Here is a 16,442-nt window from a genome sequence, read left to right as displayed (position 1 = left end):
AAATCCAAAGAGACATGTCTAAGTCCTTATGAGTTTGTCTACACAGCATCTTGGAGCAAGCCTTCCAGCCTTGGTCAACAGGCTTGAGCCTGCAGGGTTTGTGGCATGCTCTAAAAATAGCAGTATAGACAGCGCTTTGAAGTTGTGACTCAGGGTCTGAGGCCCACACCCCTCCTTCCTACACCCCAGCCCGAGTAACATCTTCAAAGTGTTGTCTACACAGCTTTTTTTAGAGCACTAGTGCGAGGCCCACTAGCCCAGATCTGTTGACCCAGACTGGGAGGTCTGCTCCCACAAACGCCAAAATGCTGTGTAGACATACCTACAGGTCTACATAAGCTCTAATTACTAAGTCAGACTATATAGTTTTCTGTCTCATTACAGAAAAAATGCTTAGTTTATGGACATTACTGGTCACTGTTCTGTCTGTACAGAACATGGAAATAATTTTCATAAATTAAAGAATCCACCCAAAACAATACAATCTCTATCTCCATCCACCGTATATGTACATGTATACACTCTAAATATATATGTGGCCCCAACCCTGCAACTAGAAGAAGTAGGTATGCCACTATTATGTTGGGATAGGATTAAAAAGTGTTGTTCCTTTCCTTCTTTCCATCAAATTATTTGGAACATCTAAATACAACAACTAAATTGACATCACAGAATAAAGTTTCATTTAAAAGAACTCTCTGTTCCAATTAAAACCATCCTCTCACCACCAATCCATTACTGCCCCTCGGACATTTCTGAGAATAGCTGGGCCTTGCAGCATACCTAGATGTGGCGGGATGAGTTCCTGAATAAAGTACTCTCCAACTAACTCCCTTCCCCCAGTTTTATTAATTTTGGGACAGTAAGGTCAGGCATCTCAGCTAATCAGCTGTTTGGTTGCTTTGTTTAGGTATATGCATACCACACACTGGAAACACACTAGGAAAATCATGCACACTGTAGAGTTACCCAGAATGTTTTCGTTAGTTGTCTGGTAAAGCTTTCAAAGGCAGCAATGACACCAGAATCACTGACGTCCTCATGCAGTATCTTGGAGACAAAGATGTCATCTGATTCATCCGATTCCCCACCTGCAAGAGAGAGGAAGGTGCAACTCCATGCAAAACGTTTCTAAAGCACTCGAGCAGACCTGATCCTAATCATTATCTGTTGCACTACATCACATTCCTTCACTCCAACGAGATGCAAGTGACAACCTATGTTAGGGGTGAGACGGTGTTTCATGGTCACTCTTCCAAAGTTCTTGGAAACTGGAGCGGAACAATCTCAAAATGGAGGAAGTCTGAGAAGGAATTGTCAATCTATTACAAACGACTGCATTGTAGAACAGATATTTGGACACCAACCAAGTACACAATGTATTAAACATGTAAATATGGGGCAATCAGACCAAAAAACATTGGGCCTCCTAATATCTTACTGATGAGCAGGTTTGTTTCCAGACAAAAACACACTTTACTAGGAATGGAAACTATGTACAAAAATGCGGCAACAAAATGCCCTGCTACTTTCTGGCTGAAACCTGTGACAGCCCCATCCTGGGCTCCTTTGCTTCCGTTCCCCAGAGGGAAGTGTGTCCCAGGAAAACCAAAGACTATACACTCTTCATGAAGTGTGTGGTGTCTGCACTTTCAGGCCTTGATACCACTGCTTTGCCTCTTGTGTAGTTCTTTAGTCACTTTGCGTTGATGTAACCCACTCCCATTCTGATTTGGTAGTGATTTCCATGTACTTTCCACAAAGGTTGCTAGTAACTATAGAAGGGGCAAGACAGTGGGCTTGACTGTCAATTAAGTTGAAATCTGGGAGCAGGTACACTTGAAACTGCTGTCATTTCTGGGCATTGATATGTCAATTACATGCAGCTTCCCCACCAGAACTTGCAAACAACGGGACCAGTTCTCCTCTCATTTACACCCCTAACTCCATTTATTTTCATGGAGTTAACAGTTATTTACACTCTTGCAAGTTCACAATCTGATCCACTATCTACCTCATTAGAATGGCTCACTTGAAGAGGAGTTCACTATAGTTCTGTCTAGGCTTGGACACAAACTACAATTTCAGTCAATAAGACCAAGTGACATGAAATGCTCATTTTAAACACTGGCTTGGTGTTACCTGTTTGAATCTCCTTTTTCTTCTCTATTGAATCAAAAAGCTTTCTTGGCTCAGGGGAAATGCCAGGAGATGACTGACCCATTTCCCATCTTGAAAGTTTACGCTTTTTAACGACACCACCAGGCGATAGATCTAAAAAACAATAATACCGGTACAGTAGAGATCTAGAACTTAGTTCCACATTGAGTATTTAGCATGACTGAACAGTGACCTACCACCCTTGCAATAGCTAGCACTGCTTGCTGGTTTACAAGAGTCTTGGTGAGCAATCCCAGTTTATCTGAGACACTGGTTGTGCATCTCTGCAGGACAGTTTGGAGTCTCCTTATTCCTCTGCACAGGCTACCTGCATCGTCAGACCCTACACAGCCTCTGCAGAACTGCTGCTTCTCCCATGCAAATGTGTTGGAGGCAGGAGCGCCGCCAGCTTTTCTGCTGCCCTAGGCGGCGGAAGGTCCCGCCCCAAAATGCCGCCCCCCACAGAGGAGGCGGAAGGTCCCACCGCCGAAATACCACCGCTGTCACCGCCCCCCAAATTGTAGCACCCGGTTGCCTAATGGGTTGCGCCGGCCCTGGCTGGAGTAGTGAGTGTACGAGGGCAGTGAGTGCACATAGCCTCATCACCACCTCTTCCAGCATGCCAGCAAGAGCAGCTGAGCTGCTGGAGAGAGGGAAATAAGGATCACAAGTAAAACTTCAAACTTCACATACCAGTTTAATGCTATTAGGACTTAGGCTCATCTAAGGAGATGGAAGCCATATTTTAAGGAGGAGATTTATCAAACCAGTCCTCATTGTCAGCTTTAATGTTGTGCGATTGATGATGTGTGCATGGTACAACATGTGCTTTTTGAAGTTTACGCAGGGCTAGGAGAACAGAAGAGAAATAGGAACTCTGTGGATTATTCCTAAACTTGGTAAGGCAGTGCATAGCAGGAGCAGCTGGGGCCCCTGAGCGGCTCATGAGCTCTACAAGGCAGTGGTATCTTGGGGTGCTGGCACCCTCCCAGAGCTCGAAGTAAATATTCAATTACACCCCTAAGTATATCTCCAAACAAAAGCACTCACAATATCACAATGCATGTTCTCCATAAATAACCCTAACTCTGCCACCAGATAGCCACCCAACCATGTAATAGGATTACCTTTACACTGTAGACTAGAGCTATCACAACTGCTGATTTAAAGCCACCATTAACTGCAAATGATAATAAATTCAGACACGCTGACTCCCTTCTCTCCTATTTGGTAATTAAGAAAAGTGCTATCCTGATCTGGTGTATGGGTACTCATAGGTTACATCTACACCTGGTGCAGGGGAAGTGATTCCCAGCTTACATAGACACACCCACTCTAGCCCTGCTTGAGTTAGGGCACTAAAAAAGTAGTTTAGCTGGACTAGCACAGGGAGTGGTGGCATGGGCTAGCCTCCCTGAATACATACTCATGGGTTATGGGCAGATTTGTACTCAAGGCGGCTAGCCCATGCCATTGCTGCTGCCCACGCTACTCTGGCTGGCATCTCATCTTGAGCAAAGCTAGTGCAGGTACACTGACTCGGGCTGGGAACCACAACCTCTGCTCCAAGTGTAGACGTAGCCTGAGGTTCACTTCCTACAAACATTGGGTGGATATACAGCCTGTGTCTGGAAGATGAGGTCTCAGACTCAACAGGTTTTTTGGTGGTGTTTTTTTTTTTTTTTTTTTTTTTTAAAACAACAGTTCCTTGGTATACCATATATACATAGTAAAATAGTAGCAACCTTACAGTGAACGATGTGTTTTAATCTGGTAATTGGATCAGTGTCGAGAATGTTTGCATGAACACCACACACCAAAACCCCATTGTTGTTTAGCTAGCATACAACTGGTTTTCTTCCAACAAGGAAGGATGTGCTGCAGCTCCACTTGAATAGCAGATTAGAAAAGGATTATGTGAATTCATCCTCACTGAAAACATGTCCTTACACATCACTGGTAATGTATTTACTTAGAGCAGATGACAGTAGTTTGTACAGATGCTTTTTAAGTATGGGAATTAAATATTCACAAACAGCTTGCAAACACAAGCAATACCCCACTGTTAAATTGTACACAAAATAGGTTACAAGAGGGGGGGAAAAGATATATATACATAAAAAAGAAGTGATTAAAGGAATTTCTCTTTCACTAAAGTCAGGAAAAATTGTTTGATTTTGCTTCAACTAAGATTTACAGCATTGTCAAGAAGCCGTTATTACAGAACACCTTTAATGCAATAAAAGTCATTAGCGACTTAATGAAGAACTGAGTGGCAAGGCAAGATATGGGTCATGCACCACTATCAGCATGACATTCCATTTTGACGCCTCAGGCCAGAGAACCTGAACCCTTATGCTTCTCTAACAAGATGCTAACCCTCCACACGCTCTTGGCTTTGCCTTCTTCTAGTTGCCAGATAGTTATGCAAAGGCCACGCAGAAAGTGTTAGTAGAGAAAAGTGCTATGGAAAGAAGATCCTCTGAAGATCTTCTGCTTCCTACAGAAGCAGTGTCATATTGCTAATTACAAAGATAAAGCACACCCTCAAGATAAATACAACTACACATACACTCTGCTACAAATGAATTGTGCTCACTCAAAAAGACAGCAGATGGTAACCAAGAAAAACCAGAAAAGAATTGGATTTCTACATGCTAGTGTCCAACAAGAGAGCAGCTAAAACATTTCAATATTGTGAAGCGATCACACTGTGCTTGCCTTTAATAGAAATACTGTGCAGTAAAACCGAAAAGGTTATTATTGGAAAGGGGTTAAATATAAGGATAACCTTGAGCACAAAGTTTACCCTCCGCTCTTATACCTGGGGAATGTAACTGACCATTTTTAATGGAAGTGCTGGTTTAATTACATCATAGTTCCAAATCTGTAATAAGGTTCAGATTTCCGCACCCTCACGCCATTCTTAGGGTCTTTGCTGTGTGTCTCTCTGCTCAAGATAGTCACATTACTGGCTAACTGAGGCCAAAAATAAATATGAGAGCGCTAGACAGGAGAAAAAAGTTGTATAAGAACTACAGCACGGAATTAACAGTCTCACAATTTGCACAAGAAAATGAAGTCTATTCAGACCCTTGACATATAGGGGGAGATTTTCAGAGATGAAGGGCAGTTAGGTGCCCCACTCCATGCAGTTATGCTTTTGAATAGCTTCTGTGTTTACTTAGATAGTGTCTACTATACCTGAACCTTTTCGTTTAAATTTGGAGACTTTATCTTCTCCTGGTAATTTACTGGATACCTCCGCATATTTCTAGAGAGAGAGGGGAAGAGAAAGATGCATTGCATTAGCTCTGTATATGGGAAAAAAGGCCACCTAATTTCCAAACAAAACGTATTGTTCTCTAACTATTCGTATTAAAAGTAATATAAACAATAGAATAGGGTAAAATAAGTACTCTAAACCTCACCTTCTCTCCAGCATCAGAATACTCATGGGAAGATGCACTTAATGGTAGTGTCAGATCGTCTGCTTCCAAATCATCTGAAAGAAGTGCATAAGTGATGTATTATTAGACAGGTAATACAGGCAATTGATTTTGGATTGTATATTAACCAAGTCAATATCTCTGTGCATTGAATAGTGAGTAACAACCACCACACCACCACCTTCTTCTACAATCAATACATGAGAGAGTGCTATTGTATTTTGAGCTGCAGTTGAACAGCATTCTTTTCCCTTCACAGGACTGCTGCAGTGGCAATACACACATCTGAAGCAATACATACATCACTATCTATTCCTGCCAGTATGCTCCTGGAGGGGACAAAGTAAGGAAGAGAAAAATGAAAATACTTCAGAGTACTATATATAAAATTCTGTACTACCAGGCAAGCTACAAGCAGGGACGCGACCAGCAGGATAATTTTTTATGATGCCAGGACATGAAAGGAACGAGATAGCATTTTATTACAGTAGCTTTTTCAGACATGGAGACATTACGCTGTAAAAACTGTTGGACAGATAGCTAATTTTTCCAGCCCCAAACTGTAAGGTTTAGCATACCATAATATACATCACACTGGCTCCAAATATCCTAGGACACAACAGCATTCTGTATGTAGATCCATAACTGCTACAGTTATTTGCACACAGTAGAAGCACTGAAGGCAGTATGTAAATGTATGACAGATACACTAATATACTTACAGTTTACAATGTAATTTCAATGCAACAGATCAGTGTTAGGAATTTTAACGTCATAAGAGAGACCAGTATTGTGGAATGGAAAAAATCTTCAGCAAAGATTTGTTTCAAGTTTAAAACAATACAAATCATTAATCAGTTGAACGGCCTCTTTACAAATTTAAGAGTCCTAGTCAGAAAAGAAAATTCCAATTTTCATGGACTTGGGAACTGAATACGAAGTGAACATCTGTGGCTCAAGTGCCAGAAATCCTAAATCTGATTTCTTCCCCTTCCTCTCCCCTCCATCTATTGGAATTGGAAATTCAAGCATGGATGACAAACCAGTCTAGCACAAAGCATAAGCATAAGCAGCCCTCCTAATGTAGTGATGAGCTGAGCGGACTTGAACCTGTGTATCAGGGAACAAAATATCGCTCAGTGCCCCCCCTCCCAAAACAGCTTACTTAAAACACTGATGAAGTCTCACCACTGCTATAAGAGGCACAAGTAGGCAGGAATTTATGGGGAACAGGGGGATAAAAGAAATATAAAATGTATGTGGCCTCTTTCTAGTAGACTGTATGGGAATGGGGGGGAAAACAAAAACATAACATAACATACCAGGGAGTTCCACTGCAGAGAAATCAAGCCTCATTGCACTGGATTTAATTTCCTTCTTCAGCACTTCCCTGTGCATTGTTGGTCTTGAAACAGCAACCTAAAATATATATATTTTAAGTACCTATTTTATTCAAGAAGTAAAATAAACATTAGTAGTAACTAGGCTATTAGCATGTATAGACTCCTAGAGGGAGATTTCCTGAAACACCCAAGAGGTTTAGGAACATAGGCTCCATTGATTTGCAAAGGACTCATGCTCTTAAATCTGAGGCAACTCTAAAATTTCCCCCTTAGCAAGCAGTTACAGCTCAAGTCATTCTTCATATGAAACACCACAAAATGTTTTAACTGAGAGCAGAAGGAGCGAAAATTTAAGAAGCCTGATATAAGCTTTCTGATAGTTACTATTTATCATGTTTTTGCAAACATCTTAGACTTCATACAGTATCGCCTATGCTCACAAGACATGGCAATACTAACATTTGGAACACTGGAAAAATTTGGCATCACTACTGTCCATTGTTTGAAGTGTAGTTTGGCGGCATGCCATGCAGCCTGTAGCCATGCTTATGGCCCATATTTCTGAATCAAATGGAAACATTGATTTGTGAAGTGAGAGTTATCCAGGGAGCATGTGGGAGTATGGGAACATGAGCCCAAAAAATGGCCAGAGGGAATCCGGTCTACCACTGAAGGAAGTGGGACAGGAGGCTCAGACAAAAACAGGGGAAGGAGGGGAGAGAAGAAACAGTGTCGGGATAGAGGAGAACAGGGCCAGACATGAGGTTCCAAATATTCAAATAAGCTGCTGTAGCTCTTGGATGCTTATCTGAAACTGAAGTACCACTGGGTTTCCAAAGCTGATGTTGGATTATGCATGCTAATTCCTGCCCTGCTCCCAAGAATGACAGGTAAATAAAATCTAAGTGAGGCTCATTTGGGGTAGAAATTGTAAAATTTTACATGTTCCATATGCCCCTAGGCCTTAAATCTCCAACTAAAATACATCTTACCCCTAATCTCTAGCAGATTCCTTACTAAAGGTAGAGGAGAATGTAGGTAAGATCCTTTAGTGAACATTGCTTTGACGTGTGTAGTACACACTAAGGTGCACTCCAGGACGGTCACTGCACTGTAGCAGTGTCCCCATGGCTAGTTACTGTGAAGCAAGCTGGTGCACTGTAGATTCACACTCTGGCTTGCTGCACAGTCACTCACCCTGTAGACAAGCCCTGAGATGCAACACACCTGCAGCTAACAGCTCAGTATAGTTTGATGCTAGCAGACTAGAGTAGTTGACTAGTCTATTACTATATGTCTATGACTAATTATGAACTATATGTTCCCTCAAAAAATAAATATTTAGGTTGTATTTGAAAACCCAGGTACACCTCTACCCTGATATAATGCTGTCCTCGGGAGCCAAAAAAATCATACCGCGTTATAGGTGAAACCATGTTATATCGAACTTGTTTTGATCCACCGGAGTGCGCAGCCCCGTGCCCCCACCCCGAGCGCTGCTTTACCGCGTTATATCTGAACTCATGTTATATCAGGTCGCGTTATAGCGGGGTAGAAATGTATAACACTTGATATTTACCTAGCTACATATTCATCCCTTAATACGCTTTACATAAGTAATGCATTAGCACCAGTAGCAGCATAATCTAAATACCATAGCATCTTACTTTCTTTGTGTGGTAATCACTGCCACTACTTGCAGATGATAACGGCAACACTGTAAGAGAAAAAGAAGGTTTTAACCAATTATTGGAGACATTGCACACTTTTGCTCCTCACCTGTCGATTTACAGTTATCTGCAACATGGTTAAGTCTCATTCAGTTTTATTTGGATTTTCATAGCACGTACAAGGCCCAACTTAACGACATCTCCATACTAAAATGTTAAAAAAAAAACCCTCATTTGCTTACAGAGCTGCCCATTAGCACAAATGCAAATATTAAGACCATTTCATCCTCGAACATCTGGGCAAAGAGGTGGACCTTGCAGCTTGTCTGGAAGGGCAACAAATCCAAAGTCTGGTGAACAAGTGTGGAGAAATGGGAAGAGGTCTTAAAGTTGAGGGACCCGCACTGAGGACATTCTGCTGCCACTTCCTTTTATTTTATTTAACACACACACACACACACACACACACACACACAAAAGGGCTCCATCATGAGTAGTTGTGCAGTTCTCATCTCCTCATGCTGATGGTGAGGAGTTTCCAACCCATTCAGAAGATTATAGGTTAAACTCAAGGGTGTCAGAAACCACTGCTGATTATGGAGCACTGGAGCTGTGTACTGCTTGGGAGAGATATACGTTATATGATGTGAGAGTGAAAGACATGATCAAAATTTAGAATGTCCATTTATATTTTTTTGCAGAAGATGAGCATTCATGAGTCTGAAAAGGTAAAAAAGTCGGCAGCCTCTTTCTGCAGCAAGTTCGGTTTCTGCTGGGTCTGAGGATGCAGCCCCACGTAGCTCGCATTTCAGCAATCTTAAAGAGACAAAGGCATGGAAAATTGAAGCAGGGTCCCCAACCTCAAGGAAAGCTCATAACATTCTTGCTGGGCAGAGATCGAAAGCAGCACTTTGAACATTGCCACTACCTGAGCATCCATAAGCACCCCAAGATCTCATTTTATACCCAAATTACAAATACGTGTTGCTAAGAGCTGATGCACTCCCTCAAGGCAGGGACAGGCAGACAAAAATCTTGGCCAAATCTTCCCTAACCTATTAGAATACCAGCATGATTTTAGTCTTGTGCAAACTGGGCAGTTTTCATCCAAAATCCTCAATCTCACAAACACTGCTTAACCCAAACCCAGACTTGGACATTTTCACCATTCAGTTTACACCTTTGTTACACAGTAGGTTACATCAGCTATGTTGTGCCACACATGACATAGCCCTTACCTTTTAATTTACTCCTGACCCTGGGCCTTCTTCGGGTATAATCTAGGGTTTTTGGTAGTGATTTTTTCTGAGAATCAAGGATCCAGCTCTTTTCGCTGTGACTATTGCTTGCAGTGTCATGATTACTTTCGGAGAAAAGATGTTTCCTATAATCAGACTAAATATACTAATAAGTCAGTTCTAACTCCCAAAAACAAATGGAGGTGCAAATCTTTTTACCAGCAGATGAGCAATGGCCCACCACACCACCCTGTGTGGTGGGAGGGTACCAGACCTCCGGCTCGAGCCCAAGCCTGGAAGTCTACACTGCAATGGAACAGTCCCACAGCCCGAGTTCCGTGAGCACAAGTCAGATGGCCTGGGTCCATTGTGAGTGTCTAGTGGCTGTGTAGACATACCCCAAGTGTCTAAAGCTGTCGGTCCAGCACCTCTTATCAGTATTAAGATCACATACACATTTGGGGTGCAGGGGCAGCCGCTACCAAATCATAATTTCAAGACACAGCAATAAAGTCACCAATGGATGCAGGTTTTTCTTTGCTGTCTAAACATATTCTCAGCTGCTCTGAATTACAAAACTGTAGCAGCATGCAACATAAGGACTGTCTATACAAACCGTTTGCCCATGGCAAACGGAGTATAAATCTACCCCAGGTTAGACTACCATGGCCCATCAGCGTGCACCCAGCTGATGGGTGTTACCAGTTCATTAGAGTGCTTTGAGCTAGTTTGCTTTGAAAACAGGACTAGCTCAAATGTTCTAACAAACTTAACACATGTCAGCAGGATGCACATGGACAGACTATAGTAGGCTAGTGTGGGGTAGATTTACACCACAGTTTGCCATAGTCTAACTGTTCATGTAGACAAGCCCCTCAGCCCATCAATAAAGCCCAGTTCCCTGCTCACCCATCTCACTCATTTAAGGCTCCATTAGACACAAGGCCCAGGCAGCGACTTACTTTCATAGACTGATAGATTCCAGGGCTGGAAAGGATTACAGTGATTATTAGTCTGAGTTCCTGTATAATACAGGCCATAGGATGGCACCAAAATAATGCCTAGAGCAGCTCTCTCAGAACAACATCCAATCTTGATTTTAAAATGGTCAGTGATGGAGAATCCACTACAACCCTAGGTAAACTGTACCAATGGTCAATTACTCTTAACATTAAAAAAATTACACCTATTTTCAGTCTGAATTTGTCTAGTTTCAACTTCTGGCCATTGGATCATGTTAGAACTTTCTCAGGTTGATTGAAGAGCCCATTATTAAATATTTATTTCCCATATTCCCATGTAATCTAATCACTCTTTAACTTTCTCTTTGTTAAGCGACATGAGCTCCTTCAGTCTATCACTATAAAGGCATGATTTCTAATCCTTTAATCATTCTCGTGGCTCTTCTCTGAACTCTCTCCAATTTATCAACATCCTTCTTGAATTGTTGACACCAGAACTGAACACAGTTATTCCAGTAGCAGTTGCACCAATGTCAAATACAAAGGTAAAATAACATCTTTACTCCTACTCAAGATTCCCCCTATTTTTGCATCCAATGATTGCGCTATCCTTTTGGCCACAGCATTGCACTAAGTAGGTGCTCATGTTCAGCTGATTATCCATCACAATCCCCAAATCTTTTTCAGAGTTACTGCTTCCCAAGAAAGCAGTGTAAGTATCCTGTAAGTATGGCCTACGTTCTTTGTTCTAAATGTATACATTTAGATTTAGCTATAGTAAAAATACATTGTTTGCTTGCACCCAACTTACCAAGCAACCCAAGTTACTCTGTATCAGTGACCTGTCCTCTTTGTTATTTACCTCTACCCCAATTTTTGGGTCAACTGAAAACTATCAGTAATAATTTTATGTTTTCTCTGAGATCAGTTTTTGACCCTACTCTATAAATCAATGATCCCCTGTGGGACCCTGCTAGAAACACACTAACTCAATGATGAGTTCCCATTTACAGTTACATTTTGAGACCTATCAGCCAGCTTTTAATTCATTTAATATGTTCCGTGTTAATTTCATACTCTGATTTTGATTTTAAAAAAAACTAAGTCAAAAAGTCTATTATATCAACACTATTACTTTTGTCCACCAAATTTGTCATCCCAAAGAAGATATCAAGTTAGTTTGAGAAGTTCTATTTTCCATAAACCTAAGGTGATTGGCATTAATGGCTCTCCTTTAAGTAAGTCTTATATTAGGCACTCCATTATTTTGCCTTGCATCAATGTCTGACTGACAGGCCTATAATTCCTCAGGTCATCTCATTTACCCTGTTGAAATATTGTCATAATATTAGTTTTTTCCCAATCCTCTGGAACTGTCCCAGTGTTCCAAGACTTAAAATCACCATTAATGGTCCAGTGAGTTCCTCAGCCAGCTCTTTTAAAACTCCTGGATACAAGTTAGCTAGACCTGCTGATTTAAAAAGTGGAATAGATAGTGTGTTGTTACCATATGACTAAATCATCTGTTTTTCCCCAAATACAGAACAGAAATATTTATTGAACACTTTTGCCTTTACTGCATTATTAGTAATAGTTCTACCATTTCCTTCTAGAAGATTCTTTTTTGTTCCCAATATAATATTTTAAAAATCCTTCTTACTGTCCTTAACTCTGCTGGCCATAGATATCTCCTTGTGTCCCTTTGCTTCCCTTATCATTTTTCTACAATTTCTAGCTTCTGATTTAGACGCATTACTATGAACTGCCCCTCCAACCCCATTCTGCACCCACCTCCACTAGCTGCCTTCTCTTCCTTTCAAAACTGGGTCAGTTTTTAAACCAGTATGGGCTTCTTTCTTGATTATGACTTTTTGGCACCTAGTAAAATGTTTTTAAACAATTCCCAATCATCACTCTCAGTTTTTCAGATTAAATTCTTGCTCCCAGTTGTTTTCATAATTGTTTCCAGCTTTGTAAAATTAGTCTTTTTAAAGCACCAAGTATATACATATAACTGGACTATATGGCACTTCATTCTGCTTGCACATTATAAATGTGATTTAGTTAATGTCACTTGTACCTAATCTAATTTTTAGTTCTGTCATCTTCTTATCTCTTAAGACAAGGTCTAACATTCCAATACTTTGTAAGATTAGGAAATTGTCATCTATAATGTTCAGAAATTCCATGGATGTTTTAGTCCTGGCAGCATGAGACCTCCAGCATGTGTCACTCAAACTGAAATCCCCCATGAATCATGCAGCTTCTTTCTTCTACACCTTACACCCCTATCTATAAGGATCCGGTCATCATGTTCCCTTGGGTAATGTGGTGGTCTGTAGCAGACACCAACTAATACCCCATCTTGCACTTTATCTATTAGCACCTTAATCCATAAGCATTTAAGATAATTTTCTTCTAAGTTATCAGTGATTCAAAATGGTAAAGCCATTTTTGATGGGGAATGGTACTCCTCTTCCCTTTTGCCCACATGATCCTTCCTAAATAGATGATTGGCATATTAAAATCAATGACTATAATGTGAACCATCCCATCAGGTTTCAGTAATACCAATTAGATCAAATATTCTCTCATAAATGAGCAACTGCAATTCCTCTGGTTTGTTACCCAGGCTCCTAGCATTGATGTACAGGCAAATGAATAATTTAATTTTCTTCATGTTGTTTAGTTCCTTGATTAATTTTGTTCTCAACATCTTGATTTTTTTGCCCAGAGGGCCTATCTTCCTTCTTTTTACAATCCCATTTTACTATTAGTTTAACCCCCTCCTGACTACTCAAGCCAGGCTGTCTGGGCATCAGCTGTCCGACTTCAGATCCAGAGTGCTGGGCACAAGAGAGTGCATCTAAATTTTCAGTTCAGTGGTGGTCCGACCACACAGAGAGTGCCCCAGAGGTGCTAGCCTCCATAATAGATTCTCTAAAGGTATGGAAGTTTGGTTAGGTGGGAGAAAGTAATCATGCATCTGAATAAATATGGGGGAGGTTTGGTTCACCATCACCAATTCTAATCTCTCCATTTCCCCAAGTTAATTTAAACAGGCCATGCTTTCAGTTTATTTACATGCAGAAACAGGCCACATATTAATATTTACACAATCTACCATAATGAAATATATATTACCTACCGGCCTTCTCTCTAGTTTGCTTGATTCCCGTTTCATGTTTCCATTTTCATGACTTCTGTTGAGTAATCCACAATTATGCATGTTAGAACTAATCAATGAAGCTTGCAACAGATATGAAAGATAGGACCATTCTGCAAGCAGGAGCATTGCCAACTCCATGCATTCAAAAATCATGAATCAAACAGAAATAATAAAAGATTTTTTTTTTAAATATTTCAGTGTGGAGTTTATTTGCCTTCTGGTTTCTGAGTCTTTAGGATGCATTCATTTCACATGTTCAATTTTTTCCCTGCAACACTCAGGACCAGAAGCTTTTAATTTTTTTTAAAATGGAAGGCAAGATTCTCAGGCCAATTTCTTGATTCCAGGAGCTTTTACTTTAAGAAAGATACCAACTACTGTGAACCTCAGGATAAAGATGTGAGAGTTGGCAACACTGCGGGAACAGCTTGCATTAGCAAGGGGTCTGAAGGGCAAAGGGAGATAAAGGTGATAGGTTTGCGCTTCTAAAAGCTTTTCCATATTCCCCCTTTTCTAACACTCTGCTGGCTGATCCTTTTGTAGGCACCAGACTTCAAAGTATCCTGCCTCTTTCCCATCAGAAGACAGATATTTGGTCAGTGATTTAAAAACAAAAAAACAAAAAACAAAAAAAAACTCACACACACACACGACGAGTAGCAGAGAACACCAATTCCTCAGATGCACAACTCCCCCAACCCCTCCAACAAGGGCAGTCATAACAGCAGCCATCATTTAGAGGCAAAAATGAAGGCCAGATCCTATTTTCCATATTCACACAGGTAGTCATTGGCCAAGATTTAAAAGGACATCTAAACTAGGTGCCTAAGTGGCCTGATTTTTCCAGAAATACTGAGCCCCCCCCCCCACAGCTCTCTAACTTCACGGGGATGCTGAGAGTGGTGTAACTAGCACTTTTCGGGGGCGGGGGGGGGGGAAGGGAGAAAGATCAGGCCATTTAGTTGGGCACCTAATGTTAGGCACCCAAGTTGAAAATCTTGGGCACTGAATAGAATAGGATCTCTTTTGTGTGAAAAACGAACAGGATTTGAATGGCTATCCTCTTCTCCCAGAGTCTTTGTGTATCAGATACAATACCAACAACTAAGGTATTTCTAATGAAAAATATATTGCATCTTCCTTTTTGTTCTAACTTTATAAAAGCAAGTATCGGGGTAGCCATGTTAGTCTGTATCCACAAAAACAACGAGGAGTCCAGTGGCACCTTAAAGACTAACAGATTTATTTGGGCAGAAGCTAACGCAGCATCTTCTTAAAGAAGGCAGTGTGTTCTTTACCAATGCAAGATGTTATTATGAAAGGATATATATGATGCTGTACCTCTGGTTTTGTAAAGAAACCCTCTGGCCAAGAATTTTTTGTTTTGCTTCAGAAACCTAAAATAGAAGCCACATATTTTAAGTTTCAATATCCCATACAATAATCTATTAAATGAATACATGTCAGGTCTTGGAAGGGATAAAGTGGGAATTGACTAAAAATATTCCAGAATAAGAGTGCTTTATAAATAGAAGGAATTAGTTAAGTGAAACAATTTAATATATAGGGAGATAGAGGTTTCTCAAAACAGCATTTTTTCCACTTTTTCCTTGCTTTATTACTAAAAGAATTCTGAATCACAGAATATATTACTGAAATGGCATTCAAATCAGGATAGCCCTGATCATTGCCAAGGCACTCTGGATAAAACACAAAATGCTAGAGATGGCAAATGTTGGATAAAGATATTTAGACGGAGATAAACAATAATAAGTAACATATTGTAGAATGTATGAGAGCAGTGCTTTATGCTGACACCCAGTGGTAGTACTGAAAGATGTAAGATGCCAAATACTTGACTGAGATTCAGATTTTTCTTTTCAGCTAGAATTTGAGGGATATTAAACCCAGAAGAGGTAATAATGGAGTTAATAGCTAGCATAGGGGCAGTAAATGGAATCTGGCTGAGAGCAGTTAAACTGCTGTTGGTTACAATAACCTCGTTTCTTTGCACCATCTGTTTAAATATTTCACTAAAGGCTGACTAACATAAGTTCAGTTAATTCCTAGGAGAACGGTTGAGTTTTGACACTTTGCTTTACATCAAAAACACTCAAGGTGCATCTACATTAGCAAACGTCTTAACTATGTTTCACCAGTGTTGCAGCTGCACCCGTTCTACCACCAGCAACAGAAGCTTTAGGGGCAACTGTACTCACCACAAAACAAACAAGAATTCTCCTGGCGTAATGGCACTTAATAGACTGGTCTTACCTTATGTAGGCTAGTTAATATCACACACACACACACACACACTTTAAAAACAAACAGTAAAATTGCAAAGCCAAGTACTCCAGAATTAAAGTGCCAGAATTAAGGTTGCCCATGCAACCTTAACTTGAACGTGTGTGTGTGTGTGTGTGTGTGTGTGTGTGTGTGTGTGTGTGTGTG

General features: G+C 40.6%; 1 protein-coding gene across 1 annotated transcript in view; it reads right to left on the bottom strand.

The window, feature by feature from the left end:
- SYCP2L (synaptonemal complex protein 2 like) overlaps nucleotides 1-16,442 on the bottom strand; it is a 51,515-nt gene that overhangs the window by 6,264 nt on the left and 28,809 nt on the right. Inside the window, exons 23-30 of the mRNA XM_024199149.2 lie at nucleotides 15,333-15,388; nucleotides 9,861-10,006; nucleotides 8,620-8,669; nucleotides 6,932-7,028; nucleotides 5,592-5,665; nucleotides 5,365-5,434; nucleotides 2,143-2,274; nucleotides 970-1,091 (exon numbers count right to left, since the gene is read on the bottom strand). Coding sequence (XP_024054917.2) covers nucleotides 970-1,091; nucleotides 2,143-2,274; nucleotides 5,365-5,434; nucleotides 5,592-5,665; nucleotides 6,932-7,028; nucleotides 8,620-8,669; nucleotides 9,861-10,006; nucleotides 15,333-15,388 — 747 coding nt within the window. The remainder of the gene's footprint in view (nucleotides 1-969; nucleotides 1,092-2,142; nucleotides 2,275-5,364; nucleotides 5,435-5,591; nucleotides 5,666-6,931; nucleotides 7,029-8,619; nucleotides 8,670-9,860; nucleotides 10,007-15,332; nucleotides 15,389-16,442) is intronic.

This window comes from Terrapene carolina, unplaced genomic scaffold (assembly GCF_002925995.2).
Source record: "Terrapene carolina triunguis isolate 2854851 unplaced genomic scaffold, T_m_triunguis-2.0 Scaffold58, whole genome shotgun sequence".
In the NCBI taxonomy this organism is placed as follows: Eukaryota; Metazoa; Chordata; order Testudines; family Emydidae; genus Terrapene; species Terrapene triunguis.
This window is presented reverse-complemented; position numbering and strand designations above follow the sequence as displayed.